Source organism: Botryllus schlosseri, chromosome 10 (assembly GCF_051294905.1).
Source record: "Botryllus schlosseri isolate E-star chromosome 10, Bs_hap1, whole genome shotgun sequence".
In the NCBI taxonomy this organism is placed as follows: domain Eukaryota; kingdom Metazoa; phylum Chordata; class Ascidiacea; order Stolidobranchia; family Styelidae; genus Botryllus; species Botryllus schlosseri.
Window position 1 is genome coordinate 12,769,890 of NC_137245.1, and position 23,749 is coordinate 12,793,638.

General features: G+C 39.6%; 1 protein-coding gene across 1 annotated transcript; it reads left to right on the forward strand.

The window, feature by feature from the left end:
• Positions 1–159: 159 nt before the first annotated feature.
• LOC145448727 (solute carrier organic anion transporter family member 4C1-like) lies at positions 160–23,178 on the forward strand. The gene is made up of 12 exons (XM_080327188.1): positions 160–894; positions 1,325–1,568; positions 1,623–1,677; positions 1,747–1,831; positions 3,028–3,133; positions 4,704–4,828; positions 4,905–5,165; positions 5,956–6,145; positions 7,603–7,759; positions 7,835–7,989; positions 18,985–19,190; positions 22,881–23,178. Exons 1-12 carry the CDS (start codon positions 666–668, stop codon positions 23,063–23,065), a joined length of 1,998 nt encoding a protein of 665 aa, XP_080183314.1. The 5' UTR covers positions 160–665; the 3' UTR covers positions 23,066–23,178.
• The last annotated feature ends 571 nt before the right edge of the window (positions 23,179–23,749 follow it).

The following is a 23,749-nucleotide window of genomic DNA, read 5'->3' on the forward strand; positions in this document are numbered from 1 at the left end:
CAATTGTTGTAGATGCAGAATTATGCTACGATAAACCAATTTTATGACCGTTCGCAACACTTTGATTAGTTTGCTCTTGCGCAGCAAATCATGTAGGCATATCAGTGAACGATGTGTGCATAGAGTGCAGGGGATTAATACGGGACAAACAAATGTCGCTGCCGGCTATAGCTGTTAGGTCTATATCTGGTTTAATGTGGGCTATGTCACTGCAGAATGAGCATGAGCAGTTACTCTGCAGCAAAATAAATTTAGATTATAATTATTATTGATGAAAATATGATTGACGCTTTTCGCCTGTGAGGCCAGGTGCGTCACAAACTAGAATGAGCGATCGATATACCAAAATGTGGGCAAGAACCGATTTACAAGTAAGTACCACAAGATAGAACAAATTCTGCAACATGGGATAAAATTTGGGGGATGATCAGTAGATTTTCGAGTGTTGCAGCGATCCCAAGCTCGCGCGCCCTGTCAAATAAAAAGTTCCGATGAAAATCATATCGATTGCAGTGCAGCAAAAAATGCTCGACTGTTTCAGGTACTGCACAATAGTCGCATAGGTCGGTGTCGCTACATCCAATTTTATATAAATGCGCTTTCAGGCGGCAATGGTCTGAACGAAGCCGAAATTTAGATAGTAGGAAACGTTTGAAACTATTTATATGAGGTTAATTTGCAAAAAATTCTTTGATTGCGTAGGCCTATCCGTTACAACTTTCACTACTGAAACCATGTCGATTAGGAGCGAAAAGAAATCACATCAGGAAATGTATCCTGGGCAAGAAGAAGAGGGCCGGTACGGCTGGTGTAGCTGGGAGCCGAAGAGGCTGCAGTTTATGAATAACCCGTTCGGTTTTCTTGTGATGTTCACTCTCATTCTCATCACCCAGGGTAAGATACTACATATGCAGGGCTGGCCAATCTACTTTCAAATTTCGCAGATCGGCCATTGCTCGATTAATAGTATGAATAAGCATATCAATTTTAATTATATACGTTAATGCTTGTGTCATCGTGTGTTGAAGGGTGACAAAACTAAGGCGAATTTCGGATTCGCACTAATACGTTGATCCAAAACAGAAGAGAATACTTCGGGCACGTCGAGACGCGGTGTAGTATTTCAGTTCCTTCAAAGTGTGGTACCGTAGCTGCTTTCCGTGTTGTGATAGCATTGTTGTTATTTGCAACGGGTTTCGTAGACAAATTTTCATTCAAATTTTATCGCTTTTAACTCCAAAAGCTTCCCTAGTGCATATCACTTTATCACGCAGTCGCAGTAGAAAAACAATTTGCTATCTTTCTCTTCCGTTATTTTCTTCAGGCTTGTTGGTGAACGGCATCTTCAATGTGATTATAACCACGCTGGAGCAAAGATTTGGATTTACCAGCCAAGAGATGGGCCTGGTGGCTGTTTCGTACGATATCGGATATGTGTTTTTCGCATTGTTTGTAACTTTTTACGGTAATCGGGGACATCGGCCCAGGTTAATGGCTATAGGCTCCATACTTTTTGGTGTTGGTGCGCTGTTGTTTGCAATACCACATTTCACAACAGACATATACTAGCTTGGCAACTCTACATCAAGTAAGTGCTGTAGTAGCCTAATCTTCTAAAACAGTTTCAAACACACACGCACATATATCCAGGCCTATGCTCCAATTCAAGCGATGACTGTTCAAACGAAGACCCCGAGAATCTTCATGCGTACTTGGGAGTATTCATAGTTTCCATGATGTTGCAAGGAGTCGCCTGTATACCATTTTTTTACCGTTTCCTACGCAATATTGGAGGATAGCTTACCGAAAAACAAGTCTCCGTTGTATATCGGTGGGTATATCCTGGCGTGTATCATTTCGAAAAACAGCAAAAGCAGGAGTTCTTAAAGTATGGGTCGCGAAGGGTATAAATTTGAGTCGGGACCGCATTAGAGCGATATTTTAATATGCATGTAATATTTGCCGAATTTCCCGCAACCAAAGAAAAATTTCGCGACTCACGCGATATGGAGTAGATGCTTCGTTCGTGTCCGTGTTCATTCATTGTATTGGGTAGTATCATCAATAAGCGGGAAACGCAATGAAATGGTTACGACAATATGGCTCGATCATAAATATGTGGTACTCGGATATGGAAAAGGAAGGAAGGGGCCATCCCATAGGTTGTTAATGCGCATAGTTTAAAGAAATAATTCTAACCGTATTCGCAATCGGAAAAGAACGGTATATTCCTGGTATCGCTTAACACGGTCGGAGACCGTCTTGATGCTTTAATTTAGGGGTGGTAATATGCTGCAAGTGCGAGACTATTAGTCACAGCCATTTCTGGGCTGACCCTTTTTGCACCAGGACATATGAAGACATCAAGTTTTGGCCAACATACGTTGGCATAATTTTACAACTTAAAAATAAAACAATGTTTTCAAAGGCCTTTGTTCAGAACACTGTTTAAAACATGTTTTAAAAAAAGTGTTTTAAAATACCGTTTGTTTTAAATGCAACCCTCTCCGTAAAACGTAGTATCTATCATTAAAAATGCATATATATCGATATGCTAGGTTTGGGTTGTGAGATGCCAATGAAACTCAGATTTGGGTCGCGGTGAATAAAGGTTGAGAGCACATGAGCTATAGCCTATAGGCAATAACTATGCATACCAAATTAACCTACCTATAACGCGTGCTTGTTATTTGAACGATATAGCGCCATGGCGGTCATAGTTCATGTGCGTCCGCTAATCATACTATTATACACTGAATCAATATACACAACACGCTTCAACGTCATTCTTTGTAATCCGAATTTTGTACAGAGAAGCGATGGCCTATAGTGACAGAAATGCGATATCGAAATTATAGTATAGTTGCATATAGAAAATATTATCATATGTAGCCTACAGGACAGATACCTAATCTCTCTAAATCACTATATCTATATACGCTGCAATCACCATCATCCGAACAACTTGAGTCCTTCGAAGAAAAACTGAATTCAAACATGAACAATGAACATATTTACGTTTGTCAGGATGGGCAAACGCAATGTCATTGCTGGGACCAGTCATGGGATACGTACTCGGTGGGTATTGGATTCTTCCAACATACGTGGACTTTCATATACCGGGGGCAGAACCGTGAGTTCCTTCTCAGTTGTCATTTGTTGAAACGGTCGATTGCAGTCATATTTCTGTAATCAAACTAATCGTTATTGCGTTTGACGCAGCGTCTTGCCAGTAAACAAATGTATAGGCCTATACTGTGTATATAGTAATGTATAGGCCTACTGTGAAATCTCATTAATTCGACTTCCTTTACCATGGGGACAGTTATCTGCCAGGTGAACGTGTGTGTAATTAGCCCAGGATACGTATTGCATTAAAGTTATAATAGAATTCAAACTTCATTCACATACAATGCTCTGCTACTGCTGTCGTGTTAAACCTTGGGGGCCAGAAGGGTTCTGTGTGAACACGAACGTGAACCTTATTACGTCACGTAACGTCATATTGCCACTTCCAACCAAACATTTCAGTGAGGTGATATACTGTACTGAGGTGATATACAAGTACAGTGTACACGACAGCTAGCGACGACTCAGGCTACATAAACCATAATGCTAAATTAAGTACATGCTGACATTTTAAACGTCGGCCGAATGTATCGACGGGAGCAATCAAATGCTATAATAAAATCAATATCTTCCGTCGCTTTGCCAACAATTTCGACGAGGACTTACAAGGGAACATAAGCTTACGCCTTAACGGTCTATGCCAGACCGGACAATGTCCTCAGCGTCTGACTATTGCTACATTGGTATTGAGCAGAGTGTAGGCTAAAACGGGTTTCTATACTTGCTACCGACCTTACCCCCATAAACAAGTTATACAGGAGCCAACATCCCAATCGCACGGATTTGGGTTTTTTGATACAATAAACATATCAAATCAAAATGGATCCCGTACGCCTGCAAGATTTTTTACATCACACAACGAACGATGTATTCCTTATGTCAATTTCACTGATTGTTTGAATAAGCATTGTATTTCGTTCTTGATGTTGCGTGATTGCGGGTCAAGCTCACAGCAAAGAATCAATAAATATCCACAAACGGAAAGCTGAATATTTTGAGCGAACTTTTGTAACAAAGCAAGTAAAATATTCGAGATTGGCAAGAGGCATGCCCGTTTAGTGTTGATTTTTTTATGTTGCCAGCGCCATGCATAGAGTGGCCCGAAGTTGTAATGCAAAGAAGTTCAACCAAAGATGTTATAATGACATGAAAAATGGTAATATATGAAAAAGGTTCACAGTACAGAACCTACCAAGGTTCGTTTGTGAACGTGAACCTCTAAATTTCTGAGGTTCGCACACAGAACGCGAACGTGAACCTCACGTTCACACCATCCCTAACAGATATGGAATTCCGTGCCTGGGTTTGCCGGTTCAGGGCCAAAATCATTACAAGTGTTGGATTAAAATCGGGGTATAAGTTTCCAAATTTGTTCTAAAGCTCTTCACTTGGTTACATTATCTTCAAATCATTGTAGATTCGGCATGTCTCCATCATTTTGTTACTCCATAGTGGAAGACAGTAATATTCTTATAATCCCTATTATACCTCAAGAAGTAAGCTAATCCCAATAGATCCCAATGAAAGTACAATCGTCCCACCGCCAATCATTTGTTCTCCTTCTTACATTTCAGAGAGGATGCGTCGATTCTCGACCCCAAGTGGGTGGGTGCTTGGTATCTGGGACATTTGTTAACGGCGATCCTGTGCTTCGGAGTAATAATGATGCCAATGTTCGGTTTTCCAAGACAATTTCCAGGTATGCATACGGTTGGATGCTTCGAATAGGGACGCTGGATGATAAGCAACCTACATTTACACTGTCTTGTGTGTAGGCAGTGCAAAAATCAGATACGAGAAAGAGTCGGAAATACACGAGAATGCCGGAGCCGAAATAACCGAACAGAAGAACTTCGGGAAGTCCATCAAAGACATGCCGACGGCGATTAAGTTGCTGCTAAAAAATCCAACCTATATTCTGACTGTCGCGGGCGGCTGCTCCGAAGCCTTTATAATTAGCGGTTTCACTGCGTTTTTGCCGAAAGTAATCGAAAACCAATACAATACGTCGCCAGCCGAAGCAGCGAAGTACGCTGGTAAGACCACCAAACAGCATTTGAAGAAGCGCATTGATATTCCCGCCATAAATCCTATAAAATATTCCCAATGAAACTACATGCAATGTAGCCTACGTATGCATGTGAATTATGGCGAGGTGGCCACAGGTAATATTAATGACAATACTGTAAGTATAAGAGTGATATCGTATAAGATACTACTCAATTATAAGTAGAAATTGTGATTTCAAAGATACTGAAAAAACCATTTGTGGTAGAAGTCGAATCCAAACGTATGAAAATTACTCAAATTTCAAAGGAGATTGATATGGTGCACTTATTTTAGCCAATCGCTGGCGACAATTTTTTACATAGTAAAATGCATCATCGAGGCTAACGCAGTATGGTTATTGATGCCACAGATAGGTGAAGTTATGTTGAGTTACTTTGATGCAGTGGCTACAGCGCCTTGCTATTTTGGCAATTTCACACATAGTACTGACGCAAATCGGCCAGGAGACCATACATTATATATACATTGCATACATGCTTTCGACAACTGATCAAGAGGTGGGCATAGTTCATGAATGTCACCACGCGAATAGATATTTATTGCAATTATACACCAACATCTATACTTGGGGGCAGCGGCAAAGTATTGAAGTTCTCATTTTACCACTCTTGTATGTGTGTCCAAGTCCAAACGCTATTTCAGTTGCGTCGATTACTTGGTATAGTTTCACTGACGAGTCGCGTCTAATGCAGATACCTCGAATGGTGATAAACTGCGCATGCGCACGCACAAAAGTGATTTGTAGCATATATTCAGGACTCATCGCGATTCCGGGCGGCGTGCTTGGAAATCTAATCGCAGCAATTATCGTCAGTCGATATAAATGGAGGACACCACAGCTTCTGAACATGGCCATCGTGTGTTTGGGCATTATATTCGTGCTGGCGCCAATTGGATTGTACATCTGTGACGACCCGGTTATCATCGGGGTCACAGCGACGTACGGGTAGGTAGTAACCCGTCATTTCGTGATATAGGATAGACCTAGAAATCGACGATATTCCCAGGATATTTGTTTATCCCCCGCTGTATAGGCTATAGATCATGCCATCATTTCTATAAAATACCAATCTGGTGTAGGCAATCAATGGTGAATAATCAAAACTGAAAGCATCCATAGCTTGAGCGTCTTTAGCAGAGACCGATTGTATATTCATTAATCAGTGATGGAATGACTGAACGAATCAATCGATACACACAATCAAAACTGTACCTGGTGCACCCCAAACCCCCCCCCCCCAAATCGGAGGGCCCGAGCTCGAATGGGGTCCAAAATTATTTAATGAACTAACTAATATAAATTATAGTATTTTTTGGAAAATTAATGCAACTTTTTCTAAAGATTTTCGCGCTACGCGTGATTTAATGTTGCCAAATATCTTGATTGTTGAGTACCTTTCCCCCAAGACAAAATACGCGTGATTTATAGAAATGGGCATTTCGGAGTCGGCCATTAATGTGCCACGTCACACCAGGACATATGAAGTTTTAGGCCGTATAACAGATGACTCCGATAAGTGTGTCAGGACGATCGGCAGCGAGAAAAACTTGGCCGAAAAGAACTGCCCATATGCTAACTGAAAACATCGATATGTTTAATTGTCCATAGGCGCCTAAATGGCTGGCGTCAAATGTTCCTGTCCTGGTGATGTAAACCCCACACGGAAAATGCCATCCGCAGTGAAAAATTATTTTCCAGTGAAGAAATACCAATTCGAAACCGTGTGGTTCATCACCCTATGGAGGGGGGGGGGGGGGAAGTACAACATTGAGGTGGGATGACGAAGTACTGTAGGCAGTATATTCATTAGACATGGCTCATGGGTAGTAGCAGGCGTAGATCTTTAAAACGAAGACATTATGACTCCACGTGAAAAGCTATCTTGTCTCCAAATTATATCTAAACACAAAAATTCAAACAAATGCGCTATAATTCAGGGGCAAGCTATATCTATATACCATCAAAATATGCCGCATCTGTTATAGTTGAAAGATTTCATTATTCTCTCAGTATTGTCCATTCTCGGTAGTGTCTTTATCGGTAATGTCCATTCTCGATAATGTTATTCTTGGTGATGTCCATTCTCGGTCGTGTCTTTTTCGGTAATGTACAAATTTACAATTATTGAGTTGATATTTTGCATCTGAACAAGTCACACACAATGTACAATGCGACAAGACACAATGTAATGTGATGATTCTCGGTGATGTCAATTCTCGGTAATAGTATTATTGGTAATAGCATTCTCGGTCGTGTCCATCTCGGTAACAGCATTCTCAGTATCGCCTTTCTCGGTTCTAGCATTCACGGTATTGACTGGACACGGTTATAGTTTCGGGCTCCGAACAATACGCGCAGCTAGTTATACGGTGCAATAGGTGAAAATGATCCTTGCGTTTTAGGGATCTCGCTTATCCGCCTTCACAAAACAGTATCAGTACGGATTGCAATGCGGAATGCAACTGCGAAGGCGAATACTTCAGTCCAGTCTGCGCCGGAAATTTCAGTTACTTCTCCGCTTGTCACGCAGGATGCTATTCCTACAATTTCACCACAGACGTAAGTGGATGTAAAAACGTCATGCAATGAAAATAAAGCAACCATATAATTTGTTTGCACATATTCGATTCTTAGGAATACCTGTATTGTGGATGCGAAGGCCTCGCTAGTTTACCTCGCGGGCTGTGCGAAGGGACTTGTAGCGCAGTGATCCCGTTCATTATCGTCTTCTTTCTGATCAACGTCGCGAATTTCGCCCTTACAATGCCCGCGCAGCTTGTCGTATTGAGGTGAGTGTCAATGGTCATCAATGTTCCCTCTAATTTTTGACAATTCTGAGCGCACTCACTACCTCACTGGCAGAGGTGGTCAAAATAGTAAAGAAAGCTACTCACGTAGAAGTAGAAGTAGCGACGAAAAAAATCTACTCAAGTACACGAGCAGAAGTACTTCTTTCATAAGAAACCTAAAACTACTTGAAGTAGAAGTATAATTGACTGACTTTAAATCTACTCAAGTAAGTAAGTAGTTATGAAAACGATCGTAATTCGTTCGCATGGACTGTCAAAAGCTGCAAATGGAGCTATCCGAAGGTGTAGAGAGCTTGATTCATATTGATGCATCCCAGGAGATGTCAATTTTGACAGAATAAGAAGTCGTACACATCACGGGATGTAAATGATAGTATTGACATGGAAATGCGATACTAAACACTTGTTTACTCGAGCATCCCGTTTTAGAGAATATCATTGCATGGCGCCCTCCCCAATATTATATGGCCCATAGTTCAGTCAAAAAGCAATACGGAGAAGTTGTGTCGGATACGGTGTAAACACTTTGCGCGATTAGTATACGGTAATTAAAAATATGATAGATCGTAAAAATGTCATATAGTGTATAGCTTTATTTTCGGAAAATAAAAGGCATTAATACAGTAGCTTTTATACTTCAACATGTATGTTTTCCAAACAAAAGAACTGAAAGCATAATTAGAACTCAACGAATAATACTAGTAATTGAAATAGAAATTCAAATACTACTTCTTGAAAGCGGAAAATATATTTCATGTCTTTTGTCCAGAAAGTTTCCACGGTGGTCTGCTAAAACAGGTCTAACGTACAAAAATGTCAAATTCCACTTTTCCAGATTAGGACACGTCATGGACTGCTAGGTATAATAGGTAATTGCTAGATTGCGAAACAGTAGTATCAAACGTTATGGGGGCCATACTTACTGCGATGCGACAATGCGATGTGAACGGAACCACGCAAGCCGGTATCTAAATTATATTCAGTGATACTTTCGTTGAAAAAAATTTGTCACTCCATATCTACTGCTCGCGAAGCGGAACGAAAATTATTGGTATTACATGACTTTTATGAAAATTAAATATTGGTACTACGTGAAAACAGCCCCGAAATTCCTCAGGCTATATCTTTCTTATTAGGGGATTGAACTACTTCTACTTGAAAAAAATAAGTAAGTAGTTCCCAAATTATTACGAAGTAGAAGTAGCGAAAAAAAGATCTACTCGAGTAAGTACCAGAAATAGAGGAAACTACTTAGAAGTACATCGTTACTGACCACCTCTGCTCACTGCGCAGGCCCTTGGACAACAGTGCGAAACGACTAAAAAAAAGGTCATCACTTCGGATTTTTTGTGCGCAACTTAGATTTTCTGTGCGCAGAGACATTTGCGCACGTGCGCAGCTTAGAGGGAACATTGATGGTAATGCTGGCATTTCCTGGAGATGGTTAAATTGTTAGTAATCAATTAGTAAACAGGCGAGTTGCCAACACAGGGTTGGCCAACCTTTTAGCTACCACGGCCGCAATTGTTTGTTTGTTTGGGGTATTCATGGTGTTTGTCGACTACTATGGTCATTTACACCACGGCGATATTCTTCTTATTTTCCGTAACTGCCGATCTATAGCATGGCCCACCTCTAGACTTTTGCAAGGCACCGCTAACGCGGATGAGGTGGCGAGGAGGAGCCTAGGTAAACCTCCAACACTTAGGTATCGGAATTCGGAAGTCGACCTCGGTCGGACTCGAACCCGCACTCATCGGTGTTGCAGCCGCGGATTATACTACTGCGATATCTCGCCACACGGCTGCAATTAGATTACTCATACAGTTTACTGCCGCATTCCAGCACATTGTCGTAATAAATTAACTGGACGGCAAATACCCATGTTAAACTGTCAAGTGTCCATGTCCATTTCCGGTGAGCTCTGGACCTATTTATTTATTGTTATCGCCTTATTACTAGAGATGGTGTGAACCTATGAAAGGTTCAGGTTCGTGTGAACCCGAACCTTTTTGAAAGGTTCTGTGTGAACGCGAACGTGAACCTCATGTCACATTGCTAGCTCCAACCCTACATTTCAGTGAAGTGATATATAATAATGTTCACACGATATCTAGCGACGACTCGGTATACCTAATCCACAGTGCTGAAGTACATACTGACTTTTTAGACGTCGCCAAATGTGTCAACTGAAGCAATCAAATAATATGATAATCCCATAAAATTAATATCTTCCGTCGCTTCGCCAACCAACCGTCGAAGGTTTATCTGGGCTCCTCTTCCCCGGCCGTTGCCGTTCATACGGCGACAAAAATGCCCAGAAAAAGACCCGACGAAGAAAGCACTCACAAGGAATGGAAAGAACTAGTAGAAAGGGCTGCGGCTTCAAAAAAAAAAGATCAACATCGAAAAAGTACTGTGACATCGGGCACTCTAGGCCGAGGTGGATGTTAGAGTAAAGGATCGCTACTGATGCGTGTCGTTCGACATCCTCCTATCTGTTCATGATATCGCATTGTGTCTTATCGCATTGTACATTGTGTGTGACTTGTTCAGATGAAAAATATAACCCAACGATGTTGTGTTATGTTATTTCGACGAGGGCTTGCAAGGGAATATAACCTTACGGTATACGCCAGACCGAACAATGTATTCGGCGTCTGAGTGTTGCTACGCTGATGTTGAGCAGAGTGTAAAACGACTTTTACCCCATTAGCAAGTTATACAGCAGTAGCCAACACCCCAATCGCACCGATTTGGTTTTTATGATACGATAAACAAATGAAATCGAGATGGACATCAGACAACGATATGAATTTCATTGATTGGCTGAATAAGCATCATTCGCTGACTCTCTACATGTAGCCACCAAAGTGTGACTGGCTCATGGAAATGCCAATGCGTCGTAACTGATATTTTAGTCATAACATCTCAAGTGTTTGCTTCCAGACTAATCCAATTTTTGGTTGGCCTTGCAAGTTCACAATCTGTGCAATTCATTTTTAATAACATTACCAATTTCGGAAATTCCCTCGCGGGTCACTCAAAACCTTCTCGCGGGCCACGGGTTGACCGGCCCTGATGTAGCGTACATCGCTCTGGAGGTGGTGTGATTGGCTATTTGCGGGTCAAGCTCACAGACGAGAATCATTAGATATTCACAAACAGAAAGCTGAATATTTCGAGCAAACTTCTGTAACAAAGTAGATAAAAATTCACAGTGCAAAGCCTATCAAGGTTCGTTAGTGAACGTGACCCTCTCAACTTCGGAGGTTCACACACAGAACGCGAACGTGAACCTCACGTTCACACCATCCCTACACTGTAAATTCTGGAATGTTACTCAACCCGGAAAATTGAACACGAAACGTGATCCAAAAATTGAACGCCTAGAAGTGTTGCGAAGTGTTTAAATTAAAAGTGTTTACCTAAAAAGTGTTCAGCCTCAAAGTGGCTGGTTGACTAGTCACCGGAACGCAGGGCTCAAAATAAAATCAGATTTTATTGATTCATGAATAGATGACGCTTATAATACCCAACCTGGGTGATTAAATACGTGCAAACATTGAAATTTCCAATAGCTGCAGTGACAGGGTTTCATAAATTCAGATCAGCAGTTGAAACCGTTTCCGGAATAGTCCATGAAATCACGAACATCACAAATGATCAAGAGCAAACTCACTACAAATATCATGCAACTCGTTCAATCATGAAAATGAATGCATAGGGAATTAGGGATAGTGATAACAAAATATCATTTAGTATCTTTAACTTTCGTGACAATGGCATGGAATCAAATTCATTGGTTACGTCCGTTAACGGAAAACATGATCAACACAAATCATTAAAACATATTTATAATTGATCAAATTATGGCTTGTAAATTTCTGATTTTATTGTAAAAAAACAAACAATGAATATATCAGTTTCACTACCACTACCACGATAAACAAGTAACAAAGTATTTTTTTACTCTTAATGAGATTGGGCCTGCTAACCAGGCATCAAAAATATTCTTGGGCTTGCATTACAAGGATTTATATCAGGTTAATGCCAATCACTTTTGTTTAAATAACAAAGAAATCGTTTCTTTGAGTCCATACAAATTTTGCAGATTTACAGAAAAGATTTTGTTGTTATTTGCCAGTCTGCTGCAAAATATGAAATCTGGAAGTCATTAGGGCACTGGTTCATGAACATATTTGGACACGCCCCGTTATGATAGCAAAAAAAATTCACACACCCCTTATCGTCGTATCATGAAATTTAAAAAAGCAACCAGAACGCTAAAAATCCCAACTGATAGTTGGATGGCAGTGACGGTAATAGTTGTTGATGAGAGAATATTCAAATATTAAATTCTGACCATACACAGAGAAATAAGTAGAAGCTGCCATGTGCGAAAAAGATTTTAGTTGACAGCGGGTTCACGCCCCTTCAAATGCTTTCTCCTGTTTGAGAACCACTCCTTCAGGGTATGACAATCCAATGCATAGTAGCTCAAAACGTCAACAATGTTTCTGAATACTTCATTTTCACTGAAGCAGTTTTATATTCTTGGCATCAGCTACAATCCAGGATCGGCCAATCTCTGATTCGTGGCGTGCCATGATGTTTGCTTCTTTTCTACTGGTCGACTCCAAGTTGAGCTCCCTGAAAATGTGATTAAATTCCAAATTTTGAATATGTCAATGAAAATTCTAAATTTTATGCAGAAATAAATATAAATATTTCACACATGTAGGTTACACAAGCGCAGGAAAGGCGCTCGGGTACATGTGAAATCCTATCCCTGAGAAGGACTAAAATTCGCATAACGACTAATAAAAATATCTTGAATTAGGTCCGCGCTTTTTTCAATTTGGCCATTTTGACATTTACATTTACATTCAGATGCACAGGCCACAGTGAGAATGCAGAACTGTAACTCAGGATGAAATTTATAGCACAACGTCTATGTACGTCTATGAACGGTCTATGTATATTTGTATGGTCCACAAAACAGAAAGATAACGATACCTGTTTCAATAAGACATGCGCTTGGGTCTTGGATTGTATTTGCTTGTCTCTCAATTTGGCTTGGAGAAGAAGACAGTTGACTTCATCAACCTCGTTTTGCTGAAAATGTAATCGATTGCAAACAAGATCCGAAAATAAATATAGTAGAATCGTTATTCCTATGGGTTTGGATTTCCATTACAATAATTGACCAGACAAAGGACACATTGATTGTCTTTAGTACAAAAAACTTTGTGACATCTTATCGAAGGTGTTGAATACTTTTCCTTCATTGCAGTAATCGTAATTGTTCTCAATCTTTCAAAATACTTCCTTCCTGATTAATAATTGTTCTCAATCTTTCAAAATACTTCCTTCCTGATTAAATTTAATTAACGAAATTATTTGGAATTAGCACGACATGGGAAATGATCTCAATTTGATGTTCCAAGTATAGATCAGTAAGCAGTAGTTTAAATACAAGTTACCCCAGCTCTTTACATTCAACAACAGCTCTGTTCAATGTACACAGATCAAGCCTCTCTTCAGCTCATATCGCATATATAGATAGTTATTAAGAAAATTAGGACTGCAAAAACCAGCACATTACATGATCAATGGTGATATATGAAATGAGTAAATAGACTTACATGATCACATGTTTCCATGGGTTCTTGAGGCAAAAGTATTATCGCAAAAGATGACTGCACCGGCACAAAATCCGTTCAGATGACTCCTCACGTCACTATCAACATTGTCTGTTAGCACAGGCACGGTAGAACCAGGGGGTCTCTTCGAAGAGTCGACACCAGTTGGATGAATTTGAAGATCAATCCAAGACTGTTGAAAAGAAAATACTTGTTTCAAAAATTTGCAATACAAGGGAACTATTCAATATTCGAACAGCTTCTTCGAGGTGCAAAACTTCAATATAAAATTGAATAGTATATGCATATTGAAATGAGCCCGAATATTTTCGGCTGAGACTCGTCAGGGGTAATCGTCAGTAACTAGTGAAGAACTCGAAAGAACGTTGTACATCAAAAATCGTATCACAAAATATCACGTCACCGGCATTCAGTATTACGCAGATATCACACTGGATACATTTGTATGTGACAAAAGGGTGTCTTTCATAGAACAAATAATTATTGTAATGGAAAGTTGCATGTGACCGTACCACCAATTTTACTACAGCACGAGTAGCATACTTTCCTGGATTGTTAATCATTTTAGTGGAATTTTACCAGCAAACATTCATAAAAATAACCAAATGCAGCAGAATCAAATTCATAATCTAAGGATATACCAGTTTACTTACGAAATACCGCGATGCTTACCAGTATTTAAAACAACAAATGCATTTCAAGAAGGTGCCAATTGCAATACATACTACTTTCACATTAGGGCATTTTTCATATTCTTTATACGAAAATACGAAACATTACAAAGGAAAATTGTAAATTTGATGCAGAAGTAAATATAAATATTTCACACAGATAGGTTATAGAAGCGCAGGAGAGGTGCTCAGCCCCCCAGGTTGAGAACCACTGACCTAGCCCATTATAGTTCAGTAAGCAATAGTTAAAGTACAAGTTACACGAGCTCATTACGTTCAACTACATCTCTGTTCAGTGTACACAGTTCAGGGTACACTTTACTGTGCAGTGTACACAGATGAAGCCTTTTTCAGCTCATATCGGAAAGCCCGTAAGCTACTCTGCGAGATAGTTCGTGAGAAAAGTAGGACTGCAAAAACCAGCAAATTACATAATCAATGGTGATATATAAAATGAAAAAATAGGCTTGCATAATCACATGTATCCATGGGCTCTTGAGACAAAGGTCTGTATCACATAAGATGACTGTGCCGGCACAAAACCCGTTACGAACGAGGAACGACTCCTCACGTCACCGTCAACATTGTCTGATAGCGCAGGCACGGTAGACCCAGGGGGCTCTTTTTAAAGAGTGGACATCAGTTGAACGAATTTGAGGATCAATCCAAGACTATTGAAAAGAAAATATTTGTTGCAAAAATCCGCAATTCAATTGAACTGCTCAGTAATCACGCAGATATCATACTGGATACAGTTTTTTTTTCTGCAATAAGTTGTGCGTGACAGAAGGGTGTATTTCATAGAATAATTGAGTAATGGAATGGAAAGTTGCACATGACGTTACCACCAATTTTACTCTGGCACAGTTAGTATACTTCCAGATTTCAGTGTGGATAGAGAGAACATCCCTTTATCCATATGTCAAAAAAGTTAATTTTATAGCAGCTTCCCATCAGTACCGTAGTACTGGACCTGGTCGCAGCCTGGTATATTATCAGATTCGAAGCTCGATCATCCAGCAATAATATCAGACGAATCATATACTACAAAACATCTAAAGAACATTCATATGAATAAGGGATATGAGTAGCCTGCTAAAACATCTAAAACAAACGACGTTACAGCAATATCAAAACGAGTTAATTTTATGACTATTCTCACATTACATACATTCAATAACATTTACCGCATCTCCATACCTTACAGTACATGGAATTTATGATCCTTTACGCCATCAGGTAGCAGAAACTGCTTCAATATATCCATTTCGCCAAGTTTTTTCGTGTACCTTACTCTCTGCCTGAAGCCTGACGAACCACCAATTCAAATCCAAACTGAAATCGAGCGCGCTCTACCGTGACGAAGGTTGTGACCCCTCTGCGTCACAGGGAAATATGTATATTTCATTGAAATATTACCCTTAAACTTAGTGTTGGGTCAAGTGAGTAATATTATTTTACATATACCGTGATTTAATGTGATCTCCAAACGTAGCGATGGTTTATGAATGCAAAATTGATGATAAATTATCAAGTATACATTTTCTTGAAAATAAGCCGCAGTGACGAAGTGTTACATGTAAACGGAGAAATACGCAGAAGCGTTGCGACGATAATGGCCCAATGCGTTTATATGCCCAAAAAGTGTGTCTGTACGCAGAAAAAAGTGTTATGAAGTGTTCAATACGACCTTGCGGATTTACAGTGTACTTATTACGATATTCACCGAAATCGCTAGTGGTCATGTTACAAATACTTTCTGGGATTCATTATGGTCGAGTGGAGCGTGAAAATTTCCCACATTCACGATTAAATTGCGTCATTATAATATCAGTAGTTTCACATATTCCTTTCAAGCACTTATCCTTTCTTAGCCCACGCGATCAGCTTACCGGTAGAGTTGATGGAGGGGTGTTTTCGAACATTGAAGGCAAGTTATAAATTATGATGGATTTTTGGTTAGGTCAATTGTTGTTGGTCACTTTGGTGCATGCTCTTATTTCTTGACTTCCCGTCAAGATTGTCAGTATAGAGGAAATATATATGAATCGCCTACACGTACGAGAAATAAATTTCATTCGTGAGTACCACACGATTCCAAGTTGGTATTTCTATATGGGGCGCATTATTTTCCTCTGCTGCTCACATCTGCACCGTGGAACTCAGGTTGCAATATAGGGGCTACCATCTTGAAATCGAAAAAGGAAGTCGCGTATAATCGCGCGAAGCGTGAAGAAAATTTCAAGAATATTTTAAATGAAAACTTGGGAGTCAATTCGTAAATTCAATTTCCATGTCGGGGGCCACCACCACATATACTAATTGAATTACGGGTCCACTGCTGCAGGTTGGCCACCCCTGCTCTAGCTAATGTTTGTGACTATATTTATGGGCTGGTGGTCTAATTCCAGTCTTTAAGGTGTAAACTGAGATCAGTTTTACTACTCATAGCCGTAAATGTCAACGCAATTACACGTATTTGAAGATATACTCTTGGAGGTGCACTACTTCAATATACAGTTGAATAATACATTGATAATGAATCATAACCGGCAATTTTCGGTTGACACTCGTCAGTGCTTATCTTCAGTAACTAGTGGAAAATTGGACAGAACATTGTATATCAACAATAGTTTCACCAAATATGAATATGATATGAAAGTTCGAAGAATCTGGATAGGTGAAGAAAGGGCGTAAGCTCAACTTGATATTTTTATATGACATGCGGAATTCCTTTTGTTGCCACTAGCTAGATTGCCGTATTTTGATAAGTTGCACTCCCAGACAGGGCCGAAAGTGTGAACGGTCTCTCCCGAAGACGCGAAATCTTTCGTCCTGGCCTTTTTTCGCACAAATAGAATTATTCATCAACTGTTTCGGATGGCAAAAGTCATGGCCGTTGCCTATTCTGATTCAAAACTCGTGGGATGAATCAAGGACGACCTTGTCTCCGTGCGTGATAACCGACTTCTAATAGATCTATAAGGACATGCTGTTTTATGCGATCCTGCAATGCCGTTATTCTTGAGAAGCGCTAATACAATTGCGGCTGTGCAGGAAGAACGAAAGAACGTTTGCCGGACACCTTTGCCTTCAACGCTTATATGCAGGGATTCTGTAGTCGACTTAGGCCAAACTCAAACCCGCGACCCATTGGTGTTGCAGCCGTGGAAGGTACCACTACAATTGCCGATTATATTTATACAAATATTTACTTCAATTTTATCATTTCCGATGAATTCTAACTTTGAACTTATTGACACCACAACGTGATTGTTCCGCTTCGAAACCTCAGCAGAGGTGGTCAGTAACGAAGTACTTCTACTTTTTCGAAGTACTCAAGTAGTTTTCCTCTACTTCTGGTATTTACCCAAGTAGATCTGATTTTCGCTACTTCTACTTCTACTTCGTAATATTTTGTGATCTACTTACTTACTTTTCGCTATTTTCAGTTTGTCAAGTAGAAGTAGTTCAATCTTCCAATCAGGAAGATAGCCTGTGGAATTTCGGGGCTGTTTTCACGGAGTATCAACATTTAATTTTCATAAAAGTTTAGTAAAGCCCAGAATTTTCGTCGCGCTTCGCGCGCAGTGCTGGATACAGAGTTACCAGTATGATTTCACGAAAGTATCGGTGAATATAATTTAGGTAGAGGGTTGGCGTGGTTGCGTTCACACCACATTGTCGCCCTTCTTCCATATCAAATAATTCATCACAGTATATATGGCTCATCATAACGTTTGAAACTGATGTTTCGCAATCTAGCATTTACTTGTCATGTCGTAATCTAGCATGACAATGGCGTGTCCAAATCTGGAAAAGTGGACTCTGACTTTTTTTTTAGTTTTAGAGCTGTTTTAGCACACCACCTTTGAAACTTTCTGGACTAAAAACATGAAATATATGTTCTGCTTTTAGAAGTAGTATTTATATTTCACTTTCAATTCCCAGTATCATATACTTTGAGTTATAATTATTATCAGTTCTTTTGTCTGGATAACATACATGTTGAAGTATAAAAGCAAGTGTAGTAATGCCTTTAATTTCTGGAAATAAAGCTACACAATATGGCATTGTTACGGTCCACCATATTTTTTATTAACGTTTACAAATCGCACAAAGTGTTTACACCGTATCCTATACAACTTCTCCGTATTGCTCTTCGACTAAACTAGGGGCCTTATAATATGGGGAATGGCGCCATACCATTCTATTTTCTAAAACGTGCTGCTCGAGAAAACAGAGGATTAGCATCGTATTTCCATATAAATACTAACATTTTCATCCCATGATGTGGACGAATACTTATGCTATCGAAAATTGGATACCTGCTGGTATGCATCGCAATATGAATCAAGCTCGTCCCCTATCGCATAGCTCAATTTGCACCTTTTTACAATCCATGTGAACGATTTAGGATCGTTTTCATAACTACTTACTTACTCGAGTACTTTTAAAATCAGTCAATTCTACTTCTACTTCAAGTAGTTTTAGGTTGCTTATGGAAGAAATACTTCTACTCGTACTTGAGTAGATTTTTTTCGTCGCTACTTCTACTTGAGTAGATTTCTTGACTACTTTGACCACCTCTGAACCTCAGATATATATTTGAGATGTTCATCAATGCAATCTTCCAGGTGCGTTCCGGACAACTTTCGATTGTTCGCGGTCGGGCTCCAAGTCACGCTGATGAGAATATTCGGCAGCATACCCGGCCCGTTAATATTCGGTGTGATATTCGACACGGTTTGCGTCCTGTGGGAGGAACTGCCTTGCGGTGGTGGACGAGGATCTTGCTTCCTCTACGACAGTTGGAAACTAGCTGTTATACTTATATCGATGTGTGAGTGTCAATGATAGGACTGCAGTCTGAGTTAAAGGTACTAAGCGAATTTAGACCCAAGTGTAATAGAAGTAGCGATTTTAGTATATGCAAAAACTTCTTCAAGTAAACATTTTGAAATAATGTTTCGAGAGGACGTCACCATAATGGTGGTCAAAGAAGTGGCCATAATAATCGTGAGATAATATATTTTTATTCAATCAAGACACACAACGTACAATGAAATTCATACGACACATACGATAGTATCAGGATGGCGAAACGACCAGTTGCGGTATCTTACTCTGATATTCACCTCGGCCTGATGCCCCATGTCACAGTTTTTCGACGTTTATATTTATTCGCTCTTTCTTGCTCTTTCCATTCGATTCATTTTGAGTACGATCTTAATCGGGTATTTTCTGGGCTTTTCTGTCGCCGTTCTTGCGGAGGATCGAAGAGGATCACATATAGATTAGCCTCCGACGCTGCCGGAATTGAACCGGTTGTCACCACTACTCTATAACTCCCCGTTGCTAAGAAGGAATAAGTACAAGTAACGCCGTAAATTCCTACTCAATTGCAAGTATATAAGTAGCAATTTCATTGATATTATGTCAGAACTACTTCAAGTGGAAGTAGCAAATGAAAATCTGAGAAGCACTCAAGTAAGTAGTTTCGGTAAAAAGTTTTGCTCGATGGATCGCATACTTTTCGCAGTATGGGTCGCATACTTTTTGAATCGAAAGGTTTATCTTTACCACCAACGCAACATGACCAATTACTATTCAAATGAATGTCTAAAGTATATTCCGTTACGGCAGTGGTTCTCAACCTTTTTGTCGTCGCGGACCCCTTTAGGACCTTCACGGACCCCCACAAGTTTGGGTTCAAAATTAGCTCAATTATCGTCGTCGTCATCATTATCATTTAATGCAATTTTTATCAAATCAATACACCAGAAGATTGCGATATAATAAAAAGAAAAGAGGGTGCCAAACGACTAGGAGTAGTCTTGATCAGACACTCACATTGGCGTGTAGCAGTGGTTCTCAGCCGGGGATCTGCGAACCCTCTGCGTTTGCAAAATGATTGATAACCCAATTTGTCAATTATTTTAAGTTGGGGAATCACGAGAAGTTTTGTTTCATAACTGCTAAAACTTCAAGACTCACATCATCACGATGACCGTATGAAATATAATATCCTATTGTGCTAACTCATTATACTTTACAAATTGCCGAAAGCCTATTGATACATTGCTGTTTAGAGGTGTTTTGTTGGGGTTGGTGGAAAATGTATTTTTTCGTAGTGCGCCTCAAAAAGGGATTGAAACCTCTTCATCGAAGCCATTTTCTTCTTTGATGTATATGATATGAGCTGCTAGATAGGAATGACTAGTTTGGAGATGATATGTTCATTAAAAGTATGTTCCTCAATTTTCGTGCCATATAGCCTATGTTGCGGTCATACACAAAGGTGTCGTCGGAAGCGTTACGCATTTATATTACATTCACCACCACCTATCGTTATGGAAATGGATTTTCGGTACTCTATGATATCAAATCGAAGGCGCACATTTCCAAGACACGATCACGTAGCCTATTTTAGGAGATACAGCTCTGGAATTCGCGTTGAAACAGAAAACTGCATATAGTATGGTGCTGTTTTCAAGAAACGTCTTTTTACTGCTGTTTATCACTAGTCTACAGTTAATATTGGCACAAGACAGATGACTGTTGCACGATAATTAAGCTAAATTTGAACTAAAACTAGTGGGGGTCCGCGGGGGTCCGTGATGGTCCAAAATGGATTCCGCGAATACAACAAGGTCTCAACCACTGGCCTATACCATGTAAATAAGAGTCATGTACGCTGGATTTTAGAAAGGATAACATAAAAGGAAGCGACAAAAAATGAATGCGGCATGCGTCGGTAGGCGAAGTCGATATGTCAGATTGTGGTCCGGTAATCTTGCGGCCTGACTGTAGTATTGCAACCGTCATCTGGTTTGTGCAAATATTAATTGTAGGTTAGTGATGTACAGCCACAAAATGACTTTTCTTGAAAATAACACTCCACTATATGTAGAAAGTAGGTAGGCTTTTATTATTTCGAAGCTACTTTTGCAGCTGTATTTATTGTCTTTTAAATACTCGTCTTCGATTTGATATGAGCGAGTGCCAAAATTCCATTTCCACAAAGATAGGTGGTGGCGAATGTAATATTAGCGCGTAATGCTTCTGACGACCGCTTTTAGTGTGAGTTTTTAATCAACATATTACGTCCAGCCTAGTCATTTCTATCTAGCATCTCATCTTGAAGTTATTTAGCGGTTATACCACAGGAGAAAATGGATTTCGTGGTGAGTTTTCAATTCCTTCATTGGGACAAATTAGGAAAAAAAATCAGGAATTTATAATTTAAACGACTGATTACTAATTTGCTGAGACTGACAACTGCAGATCCAGAATGTTCTGCAAACATTTCGAAGTCACCCTGTTTGAGATGGCTATTTCCCACATTTCATTTTTCCACAAACCACAGCAAATCATCTTTAGATAGGAATATGTTTGCATTGGCAGGCTATTGGCAATTTGACAATTAAAATGAGTTTGCACAGTCGGATATTTCATCTCAGACGACTATTTTTTAATGTGACTCCTAAAGGTTTGCAATTATGACGTTAACCTGTCTCATGCTTTACTTAATTAAAAAATACAAATTAGGTTATCAATTATTTTACAGCTTTAGAGGTTATTACGCGGACCACCTGAAAATGCTTCGCGGACCCACAGGGGTTCGCGGACTCCCGATTGAGAACCACTGTGTTACGTTGATAGAGAGTCTCTTTTGCTCCGCTTCTATGACAGTTTTAGCCATAAAAATGACACAAGCATATCTGACAACAAAATCCAAAGTGTAAAAAGTAATAAGTTGTTTTGCCTAAAATAGGTTTATTACAAGTAAAAGTAGTCTCAAAACATATCCACTTGAGTAGTCAACACAATAAGGCAAAACCTTCTTTAGTATAGGCTATAACTAGGAAAGTAAGAAGTATACGTCGCAACTGACCGCCTCCTCCGTCACAAACTTCTAGGGGACGCAGGCGACCCTATTATTTTATATAATCATTATGCGCATCCAAACAGTGAAAATGAATCATGTAGCCCGAACAGGGTTATTCCAAAACTATATTTGGCGACTGCTATGTCGTACGGGTGTTATGACGTGTTCACCATTCATGCATAATACATATGCTTTACACGTGATATAGGGTTACCATACGTCCTCCTTTAGAAGGATTTGTCCTCGTTTTTGAAAAAATGTCCATCCTTCGCCCAAATATCCTAATTTCTGACAATTTGACCTTCTTTTTAGGCTAAAATGCCATAGAAGACAACCCAAGACATTAAATTTCGGCCTAAAAGATAGATAGATAGGTTTCGCGGGAATAAAATCTGAACAATGTGTATGTATGTTTACTCAGCACAACAATATCTCTAGTAAATATAACAAAATCAGCTGTTTCCAATTTCGTTAAACTAAGTTTCATAATTTGATAAAATTGTCCTCCGTTCGCGATTCCAAAATATGATAAAATATGATAAATATGAAAAGTAGCCTAAGATGTTTCATTGGCCACCTTTGGAAGTCAGGGACGATGACGTACCGAAGTTTTTACCGTCATACAGCATCCTTATGTTACAGCGATGGTCTTCAAGGCTCTCTCCGCAACATTCTTTTTCCTCGCAAAGAAATATTACAGGCCGCTTGAAGAGGATAGCGACAAAGAATTAAATTTTGATGGAAACTTGAACGATGCGTATCAGAATGAAGCAATAGTCACGGACGCGATGACGAGAAAAGAGAGACTCGACTCGACCAAACTATAACGACCTGCGCTTCTACAATGCACACTAGCTACTACGATCTCATATTTCATCATTTTGATCACTCCGCGGCGCTGTATTTTTAAACTGAGATGATTACAAGATTTTTGACTCCGCGTTTTATCCGTCAAATTTCAGCTTAGGTTACAGGGGGATTTTGCAGAATTGAATTACTTAGCGACTTTAGCCACACGGTTATCGCTCAATAGCTCAGGGAAGCAGAGATCCCACTAATGCAGGGGTTCTTAATTTTATTCGATACAACAATAGTTTTTTTTTTAATCGAGTGCCAGGGTGGTGATCACAAGTTGTTGTATGTAGGGTTAATGGTGCTATGGTCTTGTGCACCAGACCACATCGAAATTATATATCCGCTAAATTAGATTGATCTGGTGACTATAGTCCGAATTCAATAACAGTCTCAGTTATGTATCGACTCAGCAAAGGCCCGTGTCGACGTGATTCCGCCTATAGTTACATTCTCCAAATATCTTCTTTGGGAGGCATACATCGGGCCATATCCTTTACCGTTTTCAAATGATCAATTTGACCTGGATTACAATTAAATATTTGAAAAATACCCAAGAATTAATTAATAATTTTGATGTGGTGCGATGCAATGTAATAACTGAATATTGAGTTTTATATGGCAGTATGTCATGTACACTGGGAAAATGATTGGAATCT